The 25,114-nt window shown below is 32.5% G+C and overlaps 2 protein-coding genes across 3 annotated transcripts; both read left to right on the top strand.

Moving 5' to 3' along the window:
• Window positions 1-2,270: 2,270 nt before the first annotated feature.
• On the top strand, window positions 2,271-9,930 carry LOC106771318 (RHOMBOID-like protein 9, chloroplastic). Of its 2 annotated transcripts, none has more exons than XM_022785620.1 (7): window positions 2,271-2,393; window positions 3,417-3,951; window positions 4,404-4,614; window positions 4,748-4,913; window positions 5,764-5,934; window positions 8,724-8,878; window positions 9,110-9,930. In XM_022785620.1, the coding sequence occupies exons 2-7, from the start codon at window positions 3,423-3,425 to the stop codon at window positions 9,381-9,383; spliced, it is 1,506 nt and encodes a 501-aa protein (XP_022641341.1). In that variant the 5' UTR covers window positions 2,271-2,393; window positions 3,417-3,422; the 3' UTR covers window positions 9,384-9,930. The 2 variants fall into 2 exon arrangements, with proteins under 2 accessions (XP_022641341.1, XP_014512765.1); XM_014657279.1 differs by lacking the exon at window positions 2,271-2,393 and adding an exon at window positions 2,425-2,589 and having other exon boundaries at window positions 9,110-9,751.
• Window positions 9,931-16,318: 6,388 nt separating this feature from the next.
• LOC106768562 lies at window positions 16,319-22,402 on the top strand. The gene is made up of 14 exons (XM_014653823.2): window positions 16,319-16,708; window positions 17,313-17,410; window positions 17,740-17,826; window positions 17,918-18,041; window positions 18,134-18,220; window positions 18,885-19,586; window positions 19,765-19,907; window positions 19,988-20,173; window positions 20,317-20,407; window positions 20,498-20,663; window positions 20,976-21,086; window positions 21,170-21,269; window positions 21,691-21,761; window positions 22,040-22,402. Exons 1-13 carry the CDS (start codon window positions 16,532-16,534, stop codon window positions 21,749-21,751), a joined length of 2,133 nt encoding a protein of 710 aa, XP_014509309.1. The 5' UTR covers window positions 16,319-16,531; the 3' UTR covers window positions 21,752-21,761; window positions 22,040-22,402.
• The last annotated feature ends 2,712 nt before the right edge of the window (window positions 22,403-25,114 follow it).

Here is a 25,114-nt window from a genome sequence, read left to right as displayed (position 1 = left end):
AATTAATAACAGAAATAATTAAACTCATATAATTCAAATTAATTAAAATAATTATTGGGTAATCAATCTGATTTAGAAAATCATCTACCACAATGACTGAGTAATCTGTTTTCAGGAACAATAAAACAAATAACATAGATTCCATGAATTTTACCTTGTACTTAGGGCATCTTGAAATTGTTTCCCTGAATTCTTAGTTGTTTTTGCAATTCACAACATTGATTTCTCTTCACAATGGCAAATGGGTAATACATCAAAACTCTTTCATCCTCCATCAACACGAGACCATAATTTTTCTTTCAACACCCATTACATCTGCAAAACGAACATGAATGGCATATAGACATAGCTCGCTTAATGAATGTACATTTTCGCAAGCTCTCTTAATCTCCAATTCGAAGATGAAACTGTAATTTCGAGAAAAAAAAAAAACATTCCCAATTTAATTTTAAACACAATATTACTAAATTTTTACGGTTTAAAATATAAAAATCCACAGTGCCATTAGTCGTATTAAATTAAACAACATCAGTGTGGCATGTCAACATACATTTAACGTGCCAATATAGTGACAAAGTTTAATTGCACAAATTTTTTAACTTTAAAAACTCAATTGATAAAAAGAAATAACTAAAGAAGCTAATTCAGATAACCCTCTACAAATAGGAACTAACCTAATGATAAAACCTATTTAAAAACTAGCATTAGATGTAGAAATTGTTAACACATTTCAGATCATTAATTAAGATTTGTGATTCTATTTTAGAAAATCACGATTGAAGGTATTATTTTACTAAAAGAACTAATAGGACAAAATATTTAATTAGATGACCGAGGTCATCAAAATCATTCCGTTACAAAAAAAAAAAAAAAGTTTAGATTAGAGGTGCATTTGTACTTTACATGTTCATGAATAATGACCCATTTTAAAGGGAATTTAGTGAATTTTATATATTGAATTTAAAGTTATAATTAACTATTTCTAGTATGCTTGTAAAGAAAAGTGAAATGATAGTTGTTTTCTTTTTGGCCTTTTGCTCTTTCATTCTAAATATAGTAATATATTTATTTGGGTAGATATCAGTTTAATATGATAAATATTAAATATTAACATATTTCATTTCTAATATAATAAAAATTAAATTAAATTTTTAATATAATAAATTTAATTTATTTAAAATTCATTAACCGCCGTTAATATAATCGAGAACATATTTAATTGTTAACAATTATCATATATATTTATTAGAAAAAAAATAGTAAATAGAAATAAATAAAAAACTACAGGAATTCTTTAAAAAAAATCAGGACCCAAAACTAAAAAAAGTATTGATATATTACTTATATAAAAAAAGTTCAAGTCAATTTGATTAAATTTAAAATAAGTATTTTTAAAAAAGTAAAGCAAATAGGTTATAAAGAATTATATAAACTTACTTATTAAAAAAGGTTGATTATTTTGCGAATATAATTACATGATAAAGACATAAAAATAAGGATTAATGTTTTAATAGGTCTCTATTTTTGTTCAGAATTTCAAATAGGTTCTTTTTTTTTTCGACATCTCAATTGAGTCGTTATTTTTATAAAATTGAATCAAATAGGTCAAATTAAGATGACACCGTGAGAAGTATACGCTGACAGTGTAGTTTTTTATTACGTGATATTAAAAACGTGACTGAATTGTATTTTTTAATTTTTGAATTAAAAAATGAAATATACGCTGACAGTGTAGTTTTTTTATTACGTGATATTAAAAACATGACTGAATTGTATTTTTTAATTTTTGAATTAAAAAATGAAATATACAGAGTATACTTCATTTTTTAATTCAAAAATTAAAAAAATACAATTCAACATTTTCAATGCCACGTAATAAAAAAAACTACACGGTCAAGATACTCTTCTTAACGGTATCGTCTCAATTTGACGAAAATGTTCTATTTGATTCAATTTTAAGAAAATAAAGACTTAATTGAGAAGTCGAAAAAAAAAAACCTATTTAAAATTCTAAACAAAAATAGGACCTATTAAAACATTAAATTAGCTTATTTTATTAAGAAAGTTATATATACATAAACAAACTCATCCCGTTTTATATGAATTTTTTTCTTAAAAAAATAGTCATCTGGTGTGATCATAAACTGGGCCCTTTTAGATATTTTGGTTTCATTCCTCTGTATCACAATTCATTTCCCTAACAAGAAGTTGTAGGCCATACATTTTCCCTATTGATTTGGAAGGAAAATCCGAAGGAAGTTTAAGGTGGTTAAGCATGCAACGTGGGAGATTAACCAAAGTGGCAAGTGGGTCCGCCAAAATCCTCTGCATTTATTGGCTAACAACATTGCGTATCTCTTGTTCCAAACCATGAATGGCTGAACAAAGATAAGGTACATTGAAACAGAATTCGCTGTCATTTTAGATCCTTGTCTGTGCAATTTTACATACACCATGGAGCCATTGCCATATGTCAATAATGGAATTGATACCAAGTAAAAACTTTCACTTCGTTTCTCTTCCAATTCTCAAGAAGCTAAGATATGACTGATAACTAAACAAATTTTTTGCATTGTTGTACCTTAACAGGTAGAACCAAGTCCAACCCTTCATCTTTTGCATTTCAGTTTCTTGATTCTATGACCATTCTTATTGTACTTTTGGTAATTTTAACATGTACCTGTTCATGTTATCAGGCCTTTCTTTCTTTCTTTCTTCACCATTTCAATTCGTTAATCAGTATTCTAACTGTAAAAACAAGGCCTTCAAGGGATTAATGTTTTTCTGTTTGCTGGGAAATGAAACTACTGATATCTTTGACTGCATAAGGTGATTTTTGTGCATGGTTTGATATATTAATGCAGAAATGAGTGAATGAAAATATGTTTACAATTTTCTGTTATGATTTACTGTAGATATCTGGGAGTATGTAACCAGTTTTGATAGTCTAACAAAGGTGTTTGTGGTTCAAAGGTGAATAGGTTGTTGTCCTCATCCACTGCTTTTTGTAGTCTGAAATAAAATTATCTTTTTCTCTCTAGTTTTCTTATTTGATTGCAGACCCAATAAAGTGGATTTCATTTCATGCTATTTCCCACATTCACTGTTGCTTGATTAAGCTAAAGTTGTTAGGATTTCAGGTGAATGGATTAAAATTAAGAAAGTTGAACAATATATAAAATATATAAGAAAGAATCTCACAAAGTTATTAACTTTAACATTTTGGGTTTATCTGAGTTGTCTCATAACTCATTAATTTCAAATCTCCTTAATATATTGCAGAAGTTAACAAATATGTCATGCATAGTGATTAGATGAGTGTACAAATCTTTGAAATACACTATTTACTTAGTGATTCTTTGTTTTCACTTGCTTTTTTCCTTTGTATGTTGATTATCCTTTTCTTTCTTTTGTAGGTTTTCATGGCAGCATTTCCTATGTTTTACAAAATGCCCTGCAAGGACAAAAATTTACCAGCTCAAAATGTAATCAGGCAGAGTGAGAAGAGGTTCATATATAATATGAAGAGGTCCATCTTTTCGATTCCTGGTCAAATGTGCAGGAGTTGCCAACCATGGAACAAAGTCAACAATGCCCTCAAAAAATCAAACACAGCAGAGAGGAATGTACCTAGGTGCAGACTTCATGACAAAGGTTCTATGCATAAGAATGTTACAAGACTTTGGGTTTCAGACAATCACCTCAGCCTCCTTCAGGGATGTTATTCCAAGAAAGAAAATCTTTCTAGAGTTTGGTGTTCAGCAGGTTCTAGCTCAACTGAGAAGCAACTAAGGTCATTAGATTCTTATTTTGGAAAACTCCAAGATATTGCAAAATTGCGTACATTTGATTCATCACACAAGGTGATACAGGAGCATCGAACAGAGTGCCAAACTAGATCAGAAACTGCAATAGAGTCTCTTGATGAGTATCTTGGAAAAATAAATCATGGTAAAGTGTAATTATTTCTGGTGTTTTGGTGTCTTTCATTTAGAGTATAATTTTTTTGCACCACTGGTGTAGAATGTTTTACACTAGTAACTAATCAGAAATCATGATTGATGTAATTTCTAAGAGTGATTTTAAAAGTCAGCAAACTTTCAGTGCATAGCAGTTTCTGATTGGATGATAATATAAAAACACCTTACATTGTCAATGCATAAACTATATGAGAAGACCAATTTATAGTATATAAATAGATGCAAACCTCATCTTACAAACTGGTTTTGTAAGATGAGTTAAACTTAAAATTCACTTCCTAATAGTATATACTCTCACCTTGATGATCATTCTCTTCTGCTAGCTGACTTGGTCTTCTCAATCTCAACCACTTAAACATTGTTCTAACTGAGAAAAGAACAAGTTTGTTTGAAAGATGAATGAGTTAGTATTTTGATATGCAGGAGCCAACCAAGAATCTCGCATGCCATATTATGTTGAGAATAGTAGTGAAGAAAATTTCGCACCAAAACAATCTGTGAGCAAAGACATTGAAAGATCACACTTTAGGAAACAAAATGCTTTTGTGGGAATAAGAAGAATAAAAGAAGTACATGGTCCAAGGTCTGCTACAGATTCATTACAGAATTTTGAAATCTCTAGTCTCTACCTAATGTAAGTTATGCTCTGTCAAAGTTCTTGTTTTATTCTTTCATTGGCTATTCTTGAAGCTATCATACTAACTTTCCTCACATTAATTATTTGTGATATTATAAGTAACTTTCTTTAATCCTTCATCTGGGTGCAGTGGCATATTGGTTTCTGTAAACATTGCAGTGGTTCTATTTGAAATAGCAAGTCCTGTAAGGACTTCTGATGTAGAGATGTTTTCGATTCCACTACTTTATGGAGCAAAGATAAACCATTTGATCATGGTTGGAGAATGGTGGAGGCTTATAACACCAATGTTTCTGGTACAAGATTGAGAATTGGGTCCGTGTTTCCATTCTGTAGATATATTACATGACACTCGTCATCTTTCTGCAAAATCACATGGTTTTATTTATGAATTTAAATTTAAACCTTTTAATTAAATGTAATTAATTCTTACAAAATGGTTATTTTGGAAGCAGGGATCCAGAAAAGTCAAATTAACAACTACTCTCACATGTGACAAGACATGTATTTAGATTGCATGTCATGTTTTCACTAAATTTATATGGACCAAATTTATCAAAACAAATTTTGGAAAAGTGAAACATTTTTTAAACTTGTTGAGACTAAGAATTCATTAGAAATCCAAATGTTAGTTGAAGTCTCACATTGAGTAAAGATAAGAAAGTTGAACCCCATATAAAAAAAGTTTTAGGTTGGAGGAACAATTTCTTATGCAAATTAGGCTCATCTCTTATTGGTATTGTCTTTTCCTCTGAATCCCAAAACTTTAAACTTTTGTTATCTTACACTTGATTTAATTTGGATTTGGATTTATTTTGATAATTTAGCTTTAACCTTTTGTTATCTTACACTTGATTTACTTTGGATTTGCCTTATTTTGATAATATAGCTTCCTAAACAACAGCTTTAAAATACAGCCATTAAAGTCTAGAATTCCTACGTGAAAACAATGGAGCTCATTGCTTAAAACTATTGTAACATCATGCATCAAACACGTAATCTTGATATCTAGAAACACTTAGCAAAACAAAGTGAAAAAGTCTCTTTTGTCTATTGTGTAAGAGACTTATTTAATACCACATGCTAAATTAATCTCACTGAAACTATGCTTTTCATGCATGCATCTTAGAAAATTTGTATATGCAGCATGCAGGAATATTTCACATGGCTCTCAGTTGTTGGGCCCTTGTAACATTTGGGCCTCAAGTTTGCAAAGGCTATGGTTCATTCACATTTTTCTTGATATATATATTGGGTGGAATTGCTTGCAACTTCACAAGTTTTCTACATACATCAGATCCCACTGTTGGTGGAACTGTAAGTACCACTTTACAATTCTAGACCATGGTCCTTTTGATTGAATACTTTTTCTAATGACTACCCTACAATACATAATTTTCAGTTGTAATGGCTTGGTAGTTGCACATGTTGATGGGATATGTAATGTGTATGTTAGGAGGAGACATTAAAAAGTAGTTGTTGGTCAGGTTGTTAGGATGAGTGAGACTTTCTATGCATACTATAGTGTCAATAATAGCTTGGGATGGAATGATGATATGAAACTATCGGATTTTATCATTTTGGATTCGGGATTTTTGGTGATGACACTATGGTTTTTAGCACCTCATTTCATGTGATCAAGGAATTTAGTAGCTTCTCCAAGAGGGTTTCTGTGATTACCAGGAGAAGTGAGAGTGGTGCTCGGAAGTTTGATGAGCATATTGGAAAGTTCACTTGTAGAATTGAGAAATTTACTAGGTGGAAGGACTTGCTAAAGAAGAGGAAAATCATGGTTATAGATTCAAGAAATACTTCCAGTGATTGGAATTGTTTTATTAGTCATCGTTTATCAGTTGTGAACTAGAAAAATGGAGGATAAATATGTCACCATGGAATCTGCTAGGGGCTGGAAAGTACATGAGAGAAGGAGGTATAGGAGAGAGAGGGACCAAACGGTAGAAGGCAGCGATCGGGCTAACGGTAGAAGGCGAGGAGCGAGTAGATCAAACGGTAGACAATGGGAAGCGACTAGACCAAACGATAGAAAGCAGGGAGCGAGTTGGTCGAACGGTGGAAGACAGGGAGCGACCAGGCCGAACGGTGGAAGACAGGGAGCGACCAAGCTGAACAGTGGAAGAGGGGGAGCGACCAGACCGAACAGCAAATAACAGGGAGCAACCAAACCGAATGGTTAGAAGCAGCAAGGAAGCATCCTAACTGCCGCAACTATTAGGATAGACAGGAAACTAATTAGAGTAATGAGAGAGTTATTATGAGAGGATATTCAGTAAACAAGGCCATGTCTTAGTATAATATTCGATATACGTTAATTATAGTAAATAAGGCTAAATATATTCGGTACAAGATAACTATAGCAAAGGTTATTTTCTAATATTCAGTACAAGTTGGAAGAGAAATAATTAGTATAAATAAAGGGAGAGTCTAGGATTAAAGATATACTTTTGATTTGAGATTTTTGTGAAGGAAGTTATGCTCCAGAATAATTAATGAAGGTTATGCTCCAGTTATTGTTTGTTCTATTTGATTCAGTTATTCTTATCAATAAAAGAGGTTTATTCATCCACTTTCTATTGTTCATTGTCTGTGTGAGGGTGTGAGGGATTGTTCTGGTTAAGTTTCGTACTCAGGTACGCAACAAAATCTCATAACCGCTACTCAAAAGTTGCAAAGGATTGGGGTTGGTGTGAGTTTGTGACACTCACCAGTCTCTTTGAACAAGATTTAGGTTTTCTTATCCAGGACATTGTCAAGGAAATAATGAAGACACAAAAAATGTTCCGTAAATTCTTTTAAGCTGGTGGAAGTGAACTTCGAATTGGTGTATACAATTCTTTTGACATTATATGTATTTATTTAGAGAGTGACTAAGCTGTTGGCAGTGTTCCAGATAAAGATGTATAGGTGAGATACAAGATGGTGTGATGAATTAAAAGGACCCAGCCAAGAATGTGTGGAAAGAATTGGCTATCTGCACAAAGACGTGAAATAATTTTGTTTTGCAGTTCATGAAGGTGTATGATATGTTAGAAGTGGACACAAGATTTCTTGTATGTGAAATATTGGATTGTTGTCCATAGTTTGAGTATTCCTATTTAGAGGTTTTAACATCAATGATGATCAAGTTGGTTTGACAATTGACCCTGAAGAGCTCATTCACTCTGAAGACAGTAAAGGGATAAGTGGAGATGAGGAAGATATTTTCAGAAATCTTCTTTCGAGAGCTGGATTCCATTTAACATATGGAGATAACCCTTCCCAACCATAAGTGACTTTGAGGAAGAATCTTCTAATAGATGTTGCTACAATTGCAGGGTTTCTTACTGGTCTTCCGGTCTATCATGACGATCCTGCAAAAGTGAAGTGTCTGCTTCTACCTACCGAGCTGTTTGGTAGATGTGATTAGAAGAAGGCCACCAAAGCTGATGAATCTTCCCCAAGTTTGATGAATCTGCTGATGGGAGATCAAGTCTTGCAACAAGTGTTAATCCAAGGGCAGAAAGGAAGCCTTGAGACAGTCACGTGGGAAGTTGTTGCAACAATTAAGGACCAGTTTCTAGATTTCAACCTTGAGGACAAGGTTGTTTGTATAGTTGTACGTAATGATAGGATGGGTAATGTGTATGATCGGAGGAAACATATTAAAAAGTAATTGTTGGTCAAGTAGTTAGGATAAGTGAGATTTTCTATATATAGTTGGGGGATCTTTGTATGCGAGGGACGTGTTTGGATGTTTGGAGAATTGTTGACAGGATCATTGACATCCTGTGTGAAGGGAACATTGTCCCTTGGATGCATTCATGTTGTACTTGTTTCCTAGGATCAATAATACGAGATCTATTACGTGAGTTTGGGTGTTTGAATTTGTTTTCCTGGTTTCCTCTATCTAGAAACCTAACACATGCTCTAAGGGTTTGATGGAAATCAAGTGAGAATAATTTTGTTAAATTAAGTACATATAATGTCAAACCATTTGAAAATCTTCTAGATTGATTAGTGAAGTTGGCTGAACTTTTTTACTTTTCATTCTATTTGATCTCCTTTGATTATCGTCTTTAACTCTCTTACTAACTTCAACTTGTACTCAGGGTCCTGTGTTTGCAATAATTGGTGCTTGGCTCATGTATCAAATTCAAAACAAAGATGTAATTGCAAGTGATACTTCAGAGAACCTGTTCCAGAAGGCAATTATTATTACAGCTCTTATGTTCATATTAAGCCACTTTGGTCCAATTGACGAATGGTATGTCATATATTGTTATTCTGAGAAAGTAGTTCAGTCATGAAACTCAATAAGAACATGAAAACAATTTAACATCAAAAGAAAGTGTCATGCATGTAAATGATTTGAATCTCAGAACATGAGAGCAATATGAAATGATTAAGCTTGATATATCAAAACTATGCACGACAACCCTAAATAGGAGAAGTTATTGTACAATTTTACTTATACACAACCATGGCTGATTTGTAGGTCACACTTTGGAGCAGCCTTCTCAGGCATGGCATATGGCTTTTTAACTATTCCAACATTTCAGTTGAATGATACATCATCTGGAGCCAGTCAAGAAGAAGGACTTAAACTTGTTAGAAAACAAGGTGATTTTTGCAAATCACTATTCATATTCACCATATTCATCATTGCTCTAAGCTCATTCCTGTTGTTCATGGAGCCCCCACCAAATGCACTGGCATCTCTCAATGCAGCAGGCATTGATGCCCTGGAATATGTGTTGATATTTGGCTGATGCAACATGTCATCTACTCATAAGGTTTCCGAAAGAGATTCACCTTGTGGGAAGGTACTGCCAATAGCCCTACAAAGACATGCACATTGTAAAAAAGGAAGTAAAAAGTGGCAAGTACAAGAGAGACACTTATCACTTAGATAGTTGTATAAGAATATTATAGGGTTACAAAGTAAAGTTGTATATGCTAAGTCCACGGCCTAATATTTGATAGATGCTTAAAATACAAAGTTCTATTACCTCCAATGTGAAAAAAACTGCACTGTCTTTACTTAGAGAGGTTAAGATGTGCTATAGTTTGGTCCCTTTTATATTGTAAATGAGCTTTTATGATTGTTCGAGAGTTATACAGAGCTTATTATAGTTTAGTTTGTTGGGCCACCTCTCACTTGTTGTCTCTATTTTCATATTATGTCCTCTGGTTAAGAAAATGTAATATTCCAAAGTCTCCCATTATTAGAAACCTAAAACAAAGAATGTAAAGAAACATACTTGTACTGCCATTTTTATTATAACGACACATACTACAAATCCTGTGTTTGATCCATATTCGTCGAGTAAATTCAACAAGTCTTAAGCATTTTTTATAAAAAAAAAAGTCAAAATATCAACAGTTATCAATTTGTAACAGTGCAAAGAAAAGGCTAAAAGTTAGTTTTTCATAATAAACAAAGTACTTGTAAATCTCCTGATACCACAGTTTAACTCCTCCCTTTTGAACCCCAAAGAAAATTTTAGCTATCATTGAATTAATTATTGCAATTGTTCTTCATAATGTTGTAGTTTTCGTTCAATCAATTCATTACGACAGTAATTACTTTACACGTCGAGACTTGGAGAGTCTTTTTCTTTCTCATTTTTTGAGATAATTGTTTATAAAATGGTTTATTGTTATAAAAAAGATTGTCATGAAAAATATATTTCTATATATTATGTAAAACTCCTAGCTTAGGAGATAATTAACTTATGTTATTTTCAAGTTTATGTTAATGATGTATTTTACTATCTCCTCTTATAACATTAATTTGACTTATGACTCATGGATAAGCTTGAACTGAGTGTTAGGTAGGTTTCTTATATATGTTTCTATTTAATTAACCCATTACATGAAGGTTTTAAGAAGTCCAAACTCTCTAACTTCCTTTTAAAGTTAGTTATGGTAAGGTCAAATTGACTTTGGCTTAATTACAAAATTTTAATTAATTTTTAAATACAAAACTTTCGACTGAAATTAAAGGTTGAATTAAGTTGACCCATCCTAAAGGTTGAATTGATTCAAGTCAGACCGAAAGTTGAGCCAAGTTAGTCTATGCCAAAAGGTCAAGCTTGGTCCAATATGAATATGAAATACAAGGAAAACACTAGAAGAGGGTGTTAAGACAAGATTGTCTATAAGAATGAATTATCTAATGTTAAGAAAAAATCGTCTATAAGACTTATATGTCTACTAAACTCTCTCATATGTTTTTAAGTTTAACAAAATAACATTGAATAAAATGAGAAGTTGAAGATGTTATAACTAGAATATAAAGACAGCAAAAACATAAGTGTTAGTAGGCTCAAAATCCCTAATCATCTACTAACATAGGAAAAGCTTTAGAAAAACACTTAGAACTAAACGAGACACAACACTAAACGATTCCTGAATCAAAGCGTCTATGATAGTCATGCTAAAAGCAAAAACTATATCGTACCAAACAACAATCAGTTAAACTCTTAAACAAATAAGGATATCAAAGTGTCGAGACAATGTTTTTAGCAAAGCCTTAAGAGTCTCAAGTAATATTCCAAAAACATGTAGAAAGCAAACGTGTTAAACACTCTATGTAACACGCCTAATAGAATGTCACATGTTAAATAATAAAGTATAAAAATTCATCACTTTTTTTTTCATAATATAACATCGCAGAAACAAAAACCTCAATTTTTTTTAACATCATACATCGCAATAATTCAAACCTTACATTTCTTTAAAAACAACAATTGTTCAAAAGGTTAAAGAACTTTAAATATAAATTCCCATCAATAACTATTCCTCGTAAATCTCATAGCGCTACTCTAGTCTTGCCTTATCTGTAATATCATCTACTCCCGTACAAATACGACTATTGCAGGTGGAACCACAATCACAATAGACAAAGGTGGGTAACTAGGAAACTATATAATAGCATACAATTCAATATAATGTCATCAACCACAAACTACATCAGTCATTACATCACATTACATCTCAATACTCAACTCATAGCTCAAATTGTACACAAAAACCTATGCCTTTTCCTTGAGCTTTGTCATACAAACATGTTTCACAAAACATGGCAATTCGAGTCGTCTTCCATCACACCTTCAAACCTATCTCCCCGACTCCTCAAAGACTAATGAGTAAAAACACTGATACTATGCGCACCGGTGAACTATACTCAGCACAAGTCGAAGCCATTGGGGAGACATTCAACCCTCTCATTCCTCGCGCAGGAGGAAGGGTGATACTCTAATCTTTGTCTTCACACGAGACCCGAACTCCTTATCTTATCACAAAGCGAAAAGCTCAAACATTCGCCAAAATTCTAAGGAAATAATATAGTTCATGTACAAATCACAAACTCTACATATTCTCAATAACATGTATAAAACCAACCAAAACATAGGCCAGACAAATAACCAAAAGTCTCAATAATTAATTAAAACAACTTTTACGAAAGCACCCTCTTGAAATTACTAAGTTCACACCCTTGCCTACTAGAATAACATTTTTAGTGAACCCTCATATTTTTTTACTAAGTTCAGAACATAGAAAAAGGGAGAGAAAGTTGGGAAATTGGTGGACCAGCATGGGGCCCACCCTGGTAAGAGAAAGTGCCTTTTTTATTATGTTAAGGTGGATCGTGGCACCATGTTAAAAGTAGTTGGGAAGTTAGTGCATTTAGAAAAAAAATGGCAGTGTGCGTGAATGGTGTTGGGCTTTTGTATAATGTGAACTTAGTAAAAACATATAGGTGCTCCAGAATTGTTTTTTTAGTTGGCAAGTGTATGAACTTAGTAATTTTAGGAGGAGGTGCTTCAGTAAAAATTGTTTTAATCAATTGTTGAGATTTTTGGTTATTTTGTTTGGCATGTGTTTTGGGTGAGTTTATCCATGCTATTGAGTAATATGTATGGATTGGTGGTGTAAACCTAGACAATGTTATTCCCTTGAAACTTTGTAGGACATGTGAGTTTTTCGTACTGTGATACGTTAAGGAAGTTAGGTCTCGAGTTAAACCGATATTCGAATGTCACTCTTCCTCTTGTATAAGGAAAGAAAGGTTTGGATTTCTTGCCCAAAGGCTTCGACTTATGTTGAGTATAGTTTACCGATGCACGTAGTATCGATGTTTTTACTCAAGTCCTTAAGGAGTCAGGGAGATAGGTCTGAAGTTGCGATGGAAGACGACTCAAATCGTCCTCATTTGCGAAGTAGGTTTTTACGACAAAGTTCAAGGAAACGACATACGCTTGTGTATAGTCTAGGCTATGATCTTATTATTGCAATGTAATGTGATGTGATGAATTGTATAGTCTGCGAGTGATGGTATTATTTTGTGTATGTGCTTTTGATATATTTTCTGGCTACTCACCCTTAGCTGTTATGGTTATGGTTCCACTTGCGATGATCGTACTTGTACGAGAGTAGATGGTGCTGTAGATGAGGTTGGATTGGAGTAGCGATGAGAGACGGGAAAATGAATAATTGTCGGGGTTTTATCTTTAAAGTTCTTTTTCTTTTCAAACATTTAACTTTTAAGAGGATATGTAAGGTTTGAATTGTTATCATGTATGGACCTTTGTTACAATTATGATTTTGCTTTCGCGGTATTACCAAAAAAAAATTGTCAAGAACGATTCTATATAATTTGCGCATTATTCTTTTACATGTTGCATCTCATTAGGGGTGTTACAAAAGCCATGGGGTTGGTTATGAAAAGAATTGTTTGCAGAAATTGGTGGATGAAGAAACTAAGTGCCTCGGTTTTGGGGTTGTTATGGGTGATGTTTGTGATGTTCTAAGAGAGGTTGGGTCAACTCTTGGAGAAAGATGGCTAGAGGAGGCTACTTGGGTTGCTCTAGCCTTGAGACTAGCAAAGCGAATCGCGAATAATGTACTTAACGTATCAAAGGAATCGATCGAGCATTGTGATATGCATAGTAACATTCCAAGACTAGTCCATCTAAAGTCATTGGGAATAGCCTAAGAAAAAGGCATTCATCAGGGGTACAAAGACTCACAAGGTCTTGTAAGCCATTAGGTGGATAGACATATTGATTATTCCATCATATTTCTAGATGTTCACAACAACTTCTCTTGGGATCCGGGTGTAGGCCACTTCGGGCGTGAAAGGGTGAAACTTCATAGCATGGTCGACCTTAGGGTTATAGTTTATTATGCATTCCTTAGCAATTTTACATTCTGGCAAGGTTGGTCTCTTTCTAGGATAACTTGTAGAGTCTTGGGATTCCACAGACTCTACATACTGGTCGTAGTATCTTTGTAAGCCAGGTTCTTGTTCGAGTCTTTAGGAATCCTCGTGGTGATGCCAGGTTGACCTGCTATAGTGTTTATAAACATAATATGCATCACAGTTGGGGTGACGAGGAAGTTTTTAGATTCCTTATGCTTGAGGCTCAACCGTTATGCTCGAAATTTTGCGAGCTCGACATTAAGGGGAGTGATCTTGATTCCCGTGTGAATTCTATTGCGGACGGGCTATTCCTAGTGTAGGAAATCCAACGACTTTCCCTTTGCTGATTCGGATAAGGTCTTTGAAATATTTTGTCATTCTCGAGGTTGGTCATCCTCTGTTGGAGCTGTTGTAGGTCGGCCTGTTGTTGGACGCATATGGCCTCAAGTTTAGCATCATGTTGCCTACATTGTTCATCTTGTTGTTGTATGAGCATTTACATTTGTTGAAAAAGGGTGGTTACCTGGTTGACTTCTATCTTTTAGGATAGTTCACAGATCTTCTGGTGGTGACCATTGAAAGGTGAGGCTGGGGAAACGTTTTACCAGGGCCCCACGGTGGGCGTTAATTTTCTTACCCAAATCTTGAGAGTGGCCTTTGAGACAAGTAATGAGATCGTAACAGTGATTTGATTGCTCCTTTCATGAGGGCAAATACTCCTTGTTTGTTGAGAGAGGGAAGATCCACCTATAAAGACTCTTCGACATTCAAGTTATGATCTAAAGTAGGAGTGAGAGTGATTATCAAATGAGTATCCTTAGAAGATACTAGTTGTATTTATAGAAGTAGCATGAATCTTGGATCTATGCTCTTATTAAAATAATAAGAATAATAACAATATAGTAAATAACAAAAAAATTATAAATAATATCCAATATACTAAACTATCGAGATTTAGTTATATTGTGTGAATATGATCCAAATAAATATGAATTTAGGTGCTTTGTTACAAAGAGGTTTATGAAGTTTTATTGAACCACACTCTTAAAATATGCCTTTTGAGTCATGTAGAAACAAAAGATAATAACATTAATTATAATTATAATTAGTAGTAGTAAGAAAGACAGGTGGTGTGAGATAATTTTAATAGTTTGATAATTATTACTTTGAAATATAATAAATTTGAAGTTATATTGAGTATAAATATATTAACTATTCATATCAAAATCTTATCTTCCTTATAAACTCCTTTTCTTGTCATTATTTGTAATTTTTTTATTCTAATTATATTTTCGTTGGAGAGTGTAAATGAAATGATAAAAACTAAAAATAATTCAAAGTAACAGGAATTTTAAAAAGTAAGATGTTTTTAGGAATTGAGATATTAAAATTGAATAGTTGAGTCTTTACTATATTGAGTATAGTGATGACCTATTTAGTTTGTAGATGTAATATCTTTAGAGTAGATTTTCAAAATTTAGAAGTATTAAAATTTTATATTAAGATTTTTGAATATTATTGATGAATATTGAGTTGTAATTTATTTATAATATAATTTTGGTTGAATTAGTAAAATTGAATTCATAACGGATGCAATTTATAAAGTAAATGTTATTTCGATTCTCTTTTAAAAGTTTTAAAGATAATTGATTACTTATATGCTCTATTATATTCTCAAACTGAATTTTAAGTCTTGAAAGGTCCCTTGGATTAAAATTAAAATGTTTGAAAAATGTAAACTTATGTAAAATGTGCGTTAAACTTCATAGAATTTATAGAATTATTGGTCTAAATTTTAGATAAATATAAATATGTATTATATATATTTTTGGAAATATTGTTAGTTTTATAACGCCTTTGTCGAATAATAATATAACGGAACATATGTATATTATTGTGATATAGGTTGTTACAATTATTATTCTCTCAAAAGTTAATCATATGATTAATTTTTTAACTGTTAAATTTCTGGAGAGTTTTTATTTATTTATAATTTACAAAGTTCAAAATCACATTGATTATACTCTTATACATTTTCTAATCTTTAAATAATTTCAAAATATTTTTTATTTCTTGTGTTAAATGAAAAGAAAAACAGTAAAATAAAATATTCAGTTATTTTATTAAAATTAAGAAGATTTGTTGTCTTTTTTATATTATGTAAAACAACCCTAAAAGTGAAAAAAACATCGGAGAGACTAATTATAAATTAATGCGTAATCATTACATTAAAATGATGGAAAAAGTTATTTGAAATAAATTTAAATAATGACATTAGAAAGAGTTTCATATCCGTTTCTCTTTTATTAATGTCAGAAATTAAATTTATTTATGTCATAATAAATGAAGCTGCTTTTATATATTTCAATAGAAAAATATATTTGTCGCATTTCCATTTGTATCCTAAAGAAGAGAAAGAAAAGAAAATAGACAGTGCAAATTTGCAATTTCAAAGTTTGCGAAATTCAAATTTGGCCACACAAATCAAAAAATTGTATTCGCTTTTGCTGTTCCCGCTACCGTTCCATTGAAGAGGGAAAAAAAAAGTTTCGAAAACAGAAGGTGAAAGCTTTTACACAAATCCTTATTAATGTCCGAAATTTCAGTGTCTTATTGCGGCTAAAAACACTTCAGCTTTAGTTTGAAACCCACCAACAAGCAAAAGTCTTCATCTGTGTGTGTCTGTGTTGTTAGCTTTTACAAGCTCCAATGGCTATTACGGCAATCTCTAACTCCAGCATTGAATCTGGGTTCTCCTCTGCTCAGCACAAGAACATGAAGCTGGTTGCTGCCGGTGGGAAGAAGCCCAAGAGGTGCAATTCTCGTGGTGTTCGGATTGTGGGAAGTAGAATCTACGATTCTGATAATGGGAAAACTTGTCATCAGGTACATTTCTTCTTCTTCCTTTTTTGTGTCTTTTTGAGTTCTCGCGATGACCGTTCGTTTTTTTCTGTGTTTTTTGTGTTGTGGGGTGTTTGGGGTTTGTGGAGCTTGCGAAATCTGAATGTGGGTGTGTGAGGGAAAGTGGAAAATGGGAACTTTGGTTGATGGGGTGGGATTATGTCAGAATGATGTTGTTGTATTGGCAACGTGTGAATAGGCTTGTGTATACTTGTTTCAGATGAGTTAATTGTATATGTTGAGTTTCAGTTTGCAACTGTGCAACATTTTTAGTGACCTTTGTTGATATATATATATATATATATATATATATATATCATCTTGATGTTGCTAGTGATTTTATCTTATTTGCATTTGACAAGATGGATGTAGTCTTGTGAAGAGATGATGATTGTTGTGTTGTAGTTTTTCTGTTACTTCTGTTTTTATTTCTCTTTTTTTCTTGTGGTTGATAGGTTTTATAATTATGGTGATGATATCATTCAGTTTACTTTCTGTGTATGGTTCAGTTTGTGTTTGTTTTTCTTTTATAGATTTTGAACTTTATTTGGATAATAACATTTTTGTTTGCTTTGTTTTCTGTGTTAAGTGCCGGCAAAAAACACGGGATTTTTCTGCATCGTGCAAGAATTTGAAGAATGGGAAGCCCTGTTCCATTAACTTCTGTCACAAGTGCCTCCTGAATAGGTTAAGTTCCGCACTATAAAAACTTCGGGTTGTCTTTTTATCCTTAAAAATGCTTTATTATTATTTTTTTTTTTGAGTTATGTTTTCAATTTAAGCTTATTTCTGGCCGTGTTCATATGGCAATTGCATTTTTAACTTTCCGTAGTTTTAACTTAAAGTATCCAAATAAACCAGTGGTTAAAAATTTAAAAATCAGTTTCCGATGTGTTTGTCATGAAGGAATTAAAGCATTACTGCTGGTAGAATAAAACCGCAAAGAATATACTGACAGAGTACCTTGGTGAATATTTGATTGTTTCCCTTCTAAGGATTTTTCTATGGTGAATTAGGTATGGAGAAGATGCCGAAGAGGTAGAGCAGTTGGACGATTGGACTTGTCCAAAGTGTAGAAACTTTTGCAACTGCAGTTTTTGCAGGCGAGTTTCTTTTGTTTTTTGTTTTATTTCTTTGTGTTTTCAGTTGGTATTGTATCTTGAGTTCATTCTGAAAGATGAGTGCTCCTTTCAGAAAGAAAAGAGGCGAATTACCTACTGGTCCACTGTTTCATACCGCTAAGGCAACTGGATTTAAATCCGTGTCAGAAATGCTTGTTGCAAAGACTTCTAATTATAAAGAGATGGGATCCATCATGGTGAATGTTTTGCTTACAAAGCAAGTTTAGTAATGTTTTCTGATTGAAGAAGCTCCTATGAATGCAAATTCATGCTTTGTTAATGATATCAGGAGCATGAACATGTTAATAGTTCAAGTTTTGATAAAGTTCTAGCTTGCAAAGTTGCTTCACCAATGAAACCAATTGCATCAGAGAAGGTACCATACCCTTTATTGGATTAATTTGTATTAGTTATTAGCATATACTTTTCACTCATTAGTGCATAGGGTTTATATGCGTGTTACATTTAATCTTGACATTCATGTTAATTGTATGGTATAGATTAACTTTTCATACCTATGATGCATCAATACTTTAAACTGGACTATGTATTCAAATCTTGTTACTGGATATTTAAATGCGTACTGTACTTGTGCCTTTGTATGAGATCTTCATTTTTGTTTTTAAAACTTCTAGTGTGTGTGTGTTGTGTATTTTTTTTTTCCTTGCATAACGAAGGGAAAATATCATAACTTGGGTATGAAGTTTTTATTTCAATTTTATTATTTTTATCATACATTTCTGATTGAACTTCCTAGAAACGAATTAAAGACTAGCAATAACATCTTGATGATGGCTCACTAATATAAATACAATCTGTATGACCAAAAATCTAGAAATCAAGAAAAGAAAGTTAATAAAATAGAAGTAATTTATAATTATATTTTGTTTAATTCATAATGATGTATCCATTTTTTTTTTCTTTTTAGATAGTCATACTTACCTATATCATTGTGTCTTATGTGATACTTGTACACATGAATCATTGTGTCTTATGCTCAGGTGAGTTTCGTTGATGCTCTATTTTTCTTCTTTTTTCAGGAGCTTGTAGTATTTCTCTCGGGGGAAATAGAGAAGGAAAACTCTTCAGAAAGAAACAGTAGTTTAAAGCTTGACCCTGTAAAGACTCAGAAGAATTCAACCAAAATATCTAAGAAAACAAAGCGTGAAGAATTAAAGGAAATATCTAATGCGAACAATGGTGATAGTGCTGGCAAAAAGAAGAGCCACAAAAGGCGTAAAATTTGCAAAGAAGTTCCAAATGAGGAAAAAGGAAATGCAAGTGATGGCACCGAAGCTTGTAGAAAAGTCTCTGAAAAGGAAACAAAGGTAGATAGCAACCATAAATTTTGCCACAATAAAATATTGTTAGGAACTGGTGTTGAAGGAAAATCTTTGTCTGGGGTGAAAATACCGGAATATAGGAATCATCACCTTATTTCTGTGGATCCTGCAAATGATTTCATTAATTCAGTGACTTCGGCTCCAAAGAAAAATATGCAACATATGCATGCTGAAAATTGGAATAGTACTGTAACGATAGATAGTTGTGCTGGTGCCAAAGTCCAAGTGGGAATAGCAAAGTTTGCAAGTGTTGGTATGAACTTGGTGATGGATAAAACTGAAGAGGAAATTCCTTTGCCTCCTGGAGCGGAGTTAACAAAAGTGTTGGACATTGAGCTTCCACCTGAAAATGTTGGGAATGCATTGCAGCTCTTAGAGTTTTGCAGAGTATTTGGAAAGGTATGCCCCCATTTTAATTTTGTTGAGGGTTATATTTTGTGTAACATTAAATAATACTCCAGATATAATAGTGCATGTTACAGATATAATTCTTGTTTTACACTGACTTATTTTGCAGCCATTCATAGTTGTTTCATAAAGTCCTTTTTCACATTTACCCGCTTATAAATTTATTCAGGCTCTTGATCTCAAGAAAGGAGAAGCTGAGGCCATGTTACGAGAATTGGTACGCAAGCAAAATTTGCGTCGAGGACAAAACACCATGGTGGTTCAATTTCAAATTAGAATGTTGACCCTGATATTTACTGATTCAGAAAATGAGTGAGTTATTCCTTATATCCTTGATTGATTTGTTTGCTTACAGTTTGGGCAGTGATAATTTTTGTATTACTTTGGTTTAGGTCTCCAACCTTGACTGCTACTTCATGGTTGAAAGCTCTGAAAGATTTAATAGCTGAATCTGATCATATAATAAAGGATTTTCCTTTGGATTGGCTTGAAGAAGGCACAAGTGGATATCACAATTTGGATTTGTCTAGCAAGCTCGCTTTGCTAAATTTTCTTTGTGATAAAGCTTTAGGCACTAAGTAAGTGTTTCATGTATATGAGAAAATAGCTTTACTGTGTATTTTGCTTTTGTTTTCTTGTTTTACCACTCAATCTTTTTCTTTTTCCTGTTGTCTTCATAATCTTGTTTTAAAGTGGTTGGAAATGTGCTTAATGTGTCCAGCAAATTGAGGAGTTGTATTGAAGATCAAAATTCAAGACATGCAGAAGATGTGAAAGAAGCAAAAATCAAGGTTGCTGAAGCTATGGACAAGGTAACAGCAAGCAAGATTTTACGTTCTTTGTATCTAGATGTTTTTTGCTCTTATATTTTATTTGTAATTTTGTATGCATCCAATTTATAGGAGAAGGGTCTTAGGAAGAAGTTGCAGGATGAGACGGTTAAAGGTATTATGTTAAAGGTGACTCCACTTCGAATGGAGAAGCATAATTCTCTACTTGCAAAGCTAAAAAGTGAAGTGGTTCAAGCTCATGATGAGGTGCTGAAGTTAAAGGGTGCCATTCCAAAAGGTATGATATGATGTTTGTGAACTAATCATTATGTTATGATGTCTAATGTTTACACATAATGCCAATAGCATTCAATTATGCAACATCCTATAAGGTTTTAATTCTATTTGGTTTAAATTCACCATTTTCTTATGGAAAATTGATTGTTTGCGGCAAAGCATTTATTTTTCAAAAAATCTAGACTGGGAATTGGATTCACAAATAAATTAATGCTCTTAATGGAAAGTTTGGGTACATCCTGTTTTATATCTTGTAAGAATTTAGTATTTTTCGCTATTGTAATGGTTATCATTTGTTTTTCTAATGTTACAGAGAAACGTGGTTCTGATGCGATGAGAATAAAGCCTGAGTTTTTGGACAATGATGGAAAGGTCTTTTGGAAGTTCAAAAGTTATAATGATGAACGTATTGTTCTTTTGCAAGGTAACTCTCAAAAATCCATTTGAAATGATGATACCATTCTGATTTGGGCTCTAGCAAGTTTTCTAAAAGAAAGCAACATGCAGATGTGAAAATACAAGATGAAACTGCTTCTTCACCTGAAGAAAATTGGTTTATTTATGGTCCTGAGAAGAAGGAAGAGGTTGATAAGTATATTTGCTCAAGGTCGGTTCTTTTCCTAAAGTTAAGTGGATTGCTTTGTGGTTTTGGATGTTGTACATGGCATTGGAAAGCTTACATTCTTTGTATTTTGTGAATAAATAGGACGGTAAATAGTTACCAAAGCTAGCTTGAGTCTGTTGAATATGTTTAGAGAAAAGTAAGGGTGATCACCTTGTAGATTTATAATGTGATATTTTCTACTAATCTTTATATACAATTTTTAATGCTCTGTTTGGATGTTACATTTTAGTTCAATACATTTGTTCACTACATCACAGCTAGCCAATTGTTTGTGTGAAGGGTAGGGGAGGGGAAGACGTGTCTAAATATCTGTTTTTGTTAGTGGTATTGTGGTTTTCTGTACTATAATTGATGCTCCACAGGTGTAAGCAATAAAAATGTTTCTTTTCTACCATTGTTGCAGGGCTAAGAGACTTAAACGCCACAAGGTTTCTCACGTGCTTTTAACTGAAGCAAGTTTGTAGGATGTTTATGGTTAGTATTGCCATCTCTAATCTAATATTGCTTCAAGTATTTATCTAACTTGCAAGAGGTCCCATGTAGTGTATAAGAGCATAATTGTTGGCCAAAATGCATTGTTTTAGGTAGATTGCATACAGGTCCTTTCACTCATGGAGTATTGGTGTTGTATTTATGAGACTTATGTAAATTTATCTAATAATATTGTGTTGCTAGCATATTTGTAGCTTGATATACATTTTATTTGTTCTGAATATGTGGATATGATTAACATCATGAAAAGTGTTTTGTAGGTATTGGGGGACATCTTTCTATGCTTGACCGTTTTAGAATGAGAGTTGAGTAGGTTCCACTGATTTTTGTGTTCTTTGTACAAAAGGGAACTTCATTGTGATCTACAATCACATGTAGTAAGATTATGAAGTTGGTGATTATGTTAAAACTTAAAAGAATATGGATTTGTTGTTCTGTCTTGTTTAAGTGGAACATAAAGCTAGAAGTTTATTTTTGATAGAAACATTAGAGACATAGGTTTTGATGTAATTACTATTCTTAGTGATCTTATTCTTCATTTAACTAGTTTGATAGGGATTCAAACATCATTTGCAATGTAACGCATTCTAAATATTCTTAAGTAATTACTTCTTTTACCTTAATATTAGCTTTATGTTTTCATTTACTACTACTTGCTATTTGATTACAGTTTATCATCATATATGTGGGATTAATTGGGAAAGTTGTTAATAATAAGTAGTTCTATTTATCAAAAAGGGTCCAGTGTTTGAATTATTTACAAATTTTAAAGGTGAGTTTGATTTCTCTATTGTTCAACATCATGTAGTCAGTTTATTTTCGATATAATTTTTAAGTTATTTTAAATAATTTTATTATTTCATGGTTGCAAACTTTTTCAGATTTAGTTTATATATATATATATATATATATTTTTTTTTTTTTTTGTTTTTTCTTTAATAATTACTACTTTTATTAAGTTTTTTAATGTTATATTATAATAACTTTCATATCTAATGTGAGTATATCTAAATATAGTTCTATATTATAATATCGCAATGAAATATTTTCTGGCTATCATCATACCAAATGTTAATCAAATTGTGATTTCGTTATTTTTACTACTAAATTATTTTACTTTTGCAATAGTAAAGTGTATGCTAACTTTACCAAAAAAGATAAAAGTTCATGACGATTTTATTGTTGTAAAAATGAAAAGTGGAAGAAATTACAATTAATACCTTTTTAGCATCTTCAATGTCAAAATAATTAACTTAGAACTTCAGTTTTAGAAAATATCTTTATCACATGAAATTTAAGATTTTAGCTTTTGTTAACAACGTAAGTTATAACAACGAAATAATTGTAAACTTAAAAGGTTAACGTATAAATAAAAGATATAAAGTTAGTTTTATGAGTTTTGAAGCATAAATTGCAAGAAATTTTTAAAATATGATATCGTAAAATCTACCTAAAGCAAAACAATTCCACATAATATGATTTTATAATATGTTTAAAAACTTTATACATTTTTTTATTTTCCTTAAATTTTATTGTTTTTGTTATTTGGTTATGTTTGATGGCAAGCTTTTAGTCAAGAGTCCCATCACAAGGAGCATGGGATGGCAACGGGTCGGGTTCGGGTCAGATAGTGTGATATTTGAACCCGACCCGCCGTATAAAACTATACCCGAAACCCACCCGCTACCCGTCGGATATCCACAAAAAAAAAAATTCGCGGATTTTTTTCAACCTGCGGATATCCGTTTTCAACCCCCAGATATTTTTCAACCCGTAGATATCCGTTGGATTTTTTTAAGTTTTTAAATGAAATCCAAATTAAATTGCAAAAAAAAAAAATACAAATAATATTTAAAACATATATCGAAATAAATTCAATGGATAAGTAAATAAAAGTTAAAACATAAATTCAAATTAATAAAAATTAAAACCTAGCTTCTTAAACATAACATAAGGAAGGATAAAAATGTATTTTCAACTTTTTTAGTGGGTAACGGGTATCTGCGAGTCAGTTAGTGTAGTACCCGAACTTGACCCGATTATAAGCGGGTAGCGGGTAGTAAATATCCGCGGATACTAACTATCCGTTGCGGATTTTATCCGTGGATATCTGCGGGCGCGAATTTTTTTGCCATTCCTAAGCATGACCAAGTTTTTGCAAGAAGAGTCAACATTAGAAGGTGAAATCAAGCTTGAAGTCTTTCTCCACGATCTACTTCATCCAATGGTGAAGTCTTCATCAACTGTTTGGTATCTTAGTGAAAAGCTTAAACGATCAAATCTTACCTGAACATTAGAAAACGTAAAAACACTTTGTTGTTAAAAAACAACAAAAGTGATAAGAGAAAGAACATATATGTTGTATGCATATCTATTCTACTTTATGCATATTGCCTATTACACGCATCAACTTGCTATATCCTATACAAATAAGAAGTGAATGTTAGAAAAAAAAGAAGACATTCACATAATGTTTTTATCAAAAGTCGTGCCAGAAAAAATGTTTTGCCTACTTTTGTCAAAGTACTAAAAAAGCAAGCTTACTCTGACAAGTTGACTTTAACAAATGATTTCTACACACAAGACTAAGAAGACTCAAATATCAAAGCAAAGCTTTGTCTTATGGATATCTTTTTGAGAAGCCTTTAAATAGAAGATCATTCAAAAGTTGAATCAAGAGAATAACATATAGAAAGAAAAGGCTAGGCAAACAATGTAAAGGAAAAGCTAAAAAAACACACGAACTCAAAAGAGAATATTTGAGAAAGAAAAGCTCAAGAAAGGAAACACTCTTAAGCTTCATTGATATATAAGCTTACTATTGTAAGAAGAGAGAAAAAAGAAATATTCAGTGAGTTTGTTAGATTGAATTGTATTGTACACATATCCTCTCTACGAGAGTTATTGGGTCTAAAGACTTGTAACCAATCTTTTGATTGTAAATTTTGAAGAGAATTAAAACACTTCATGTTTAACTTTGTGGAGTTAAACGGTAGCTAGACATGTGTGTCTAGTGAAAACAAGGAGTAGGTGAAACTTTGACGTTTAACTTGGTAGAGTTAAACGGTAGCTAAACAAGTTTGTCTAGTGGGAACCAGGAGTCGGTGAAACTCAACTAGACAAGTGTATCAAGAAGATACTGGGAGTGTCTACGGATACCAGGAGTGGTGAAGAATACTGCACAACTAGGAATGGGTGAAACTCGGTACTAGTCAGAGTAACGATGGTTACTTGGAGTGACTAGGGATACCAGAAATGGTGAGAATACTTAGTTGTAATGTTATTGAAGATTATAGTTGAACCCTTTAAGGAGTTAGAGGAGACTCGATGTAGCT

The sequence above is a fragment of the Vigna radiata genome, chromosome 1 (assembly GCF_000741045.1).
Source record: "Vigna radiata var. radiata cultivar VC1973A chromosome 1, Vradiata_ver6, whole genome shotgun sequence".
NCBI lineage: Eukaryota > Viridiplantae > Streptophyta > Magnoliopsida > Fabales > Fabaceae > Vigna > Vigna radiata.
Note: the sequence above shows the minus strand (reverse complement) of the source record. Positions and strands in the feature narration are given on the sequence as shown.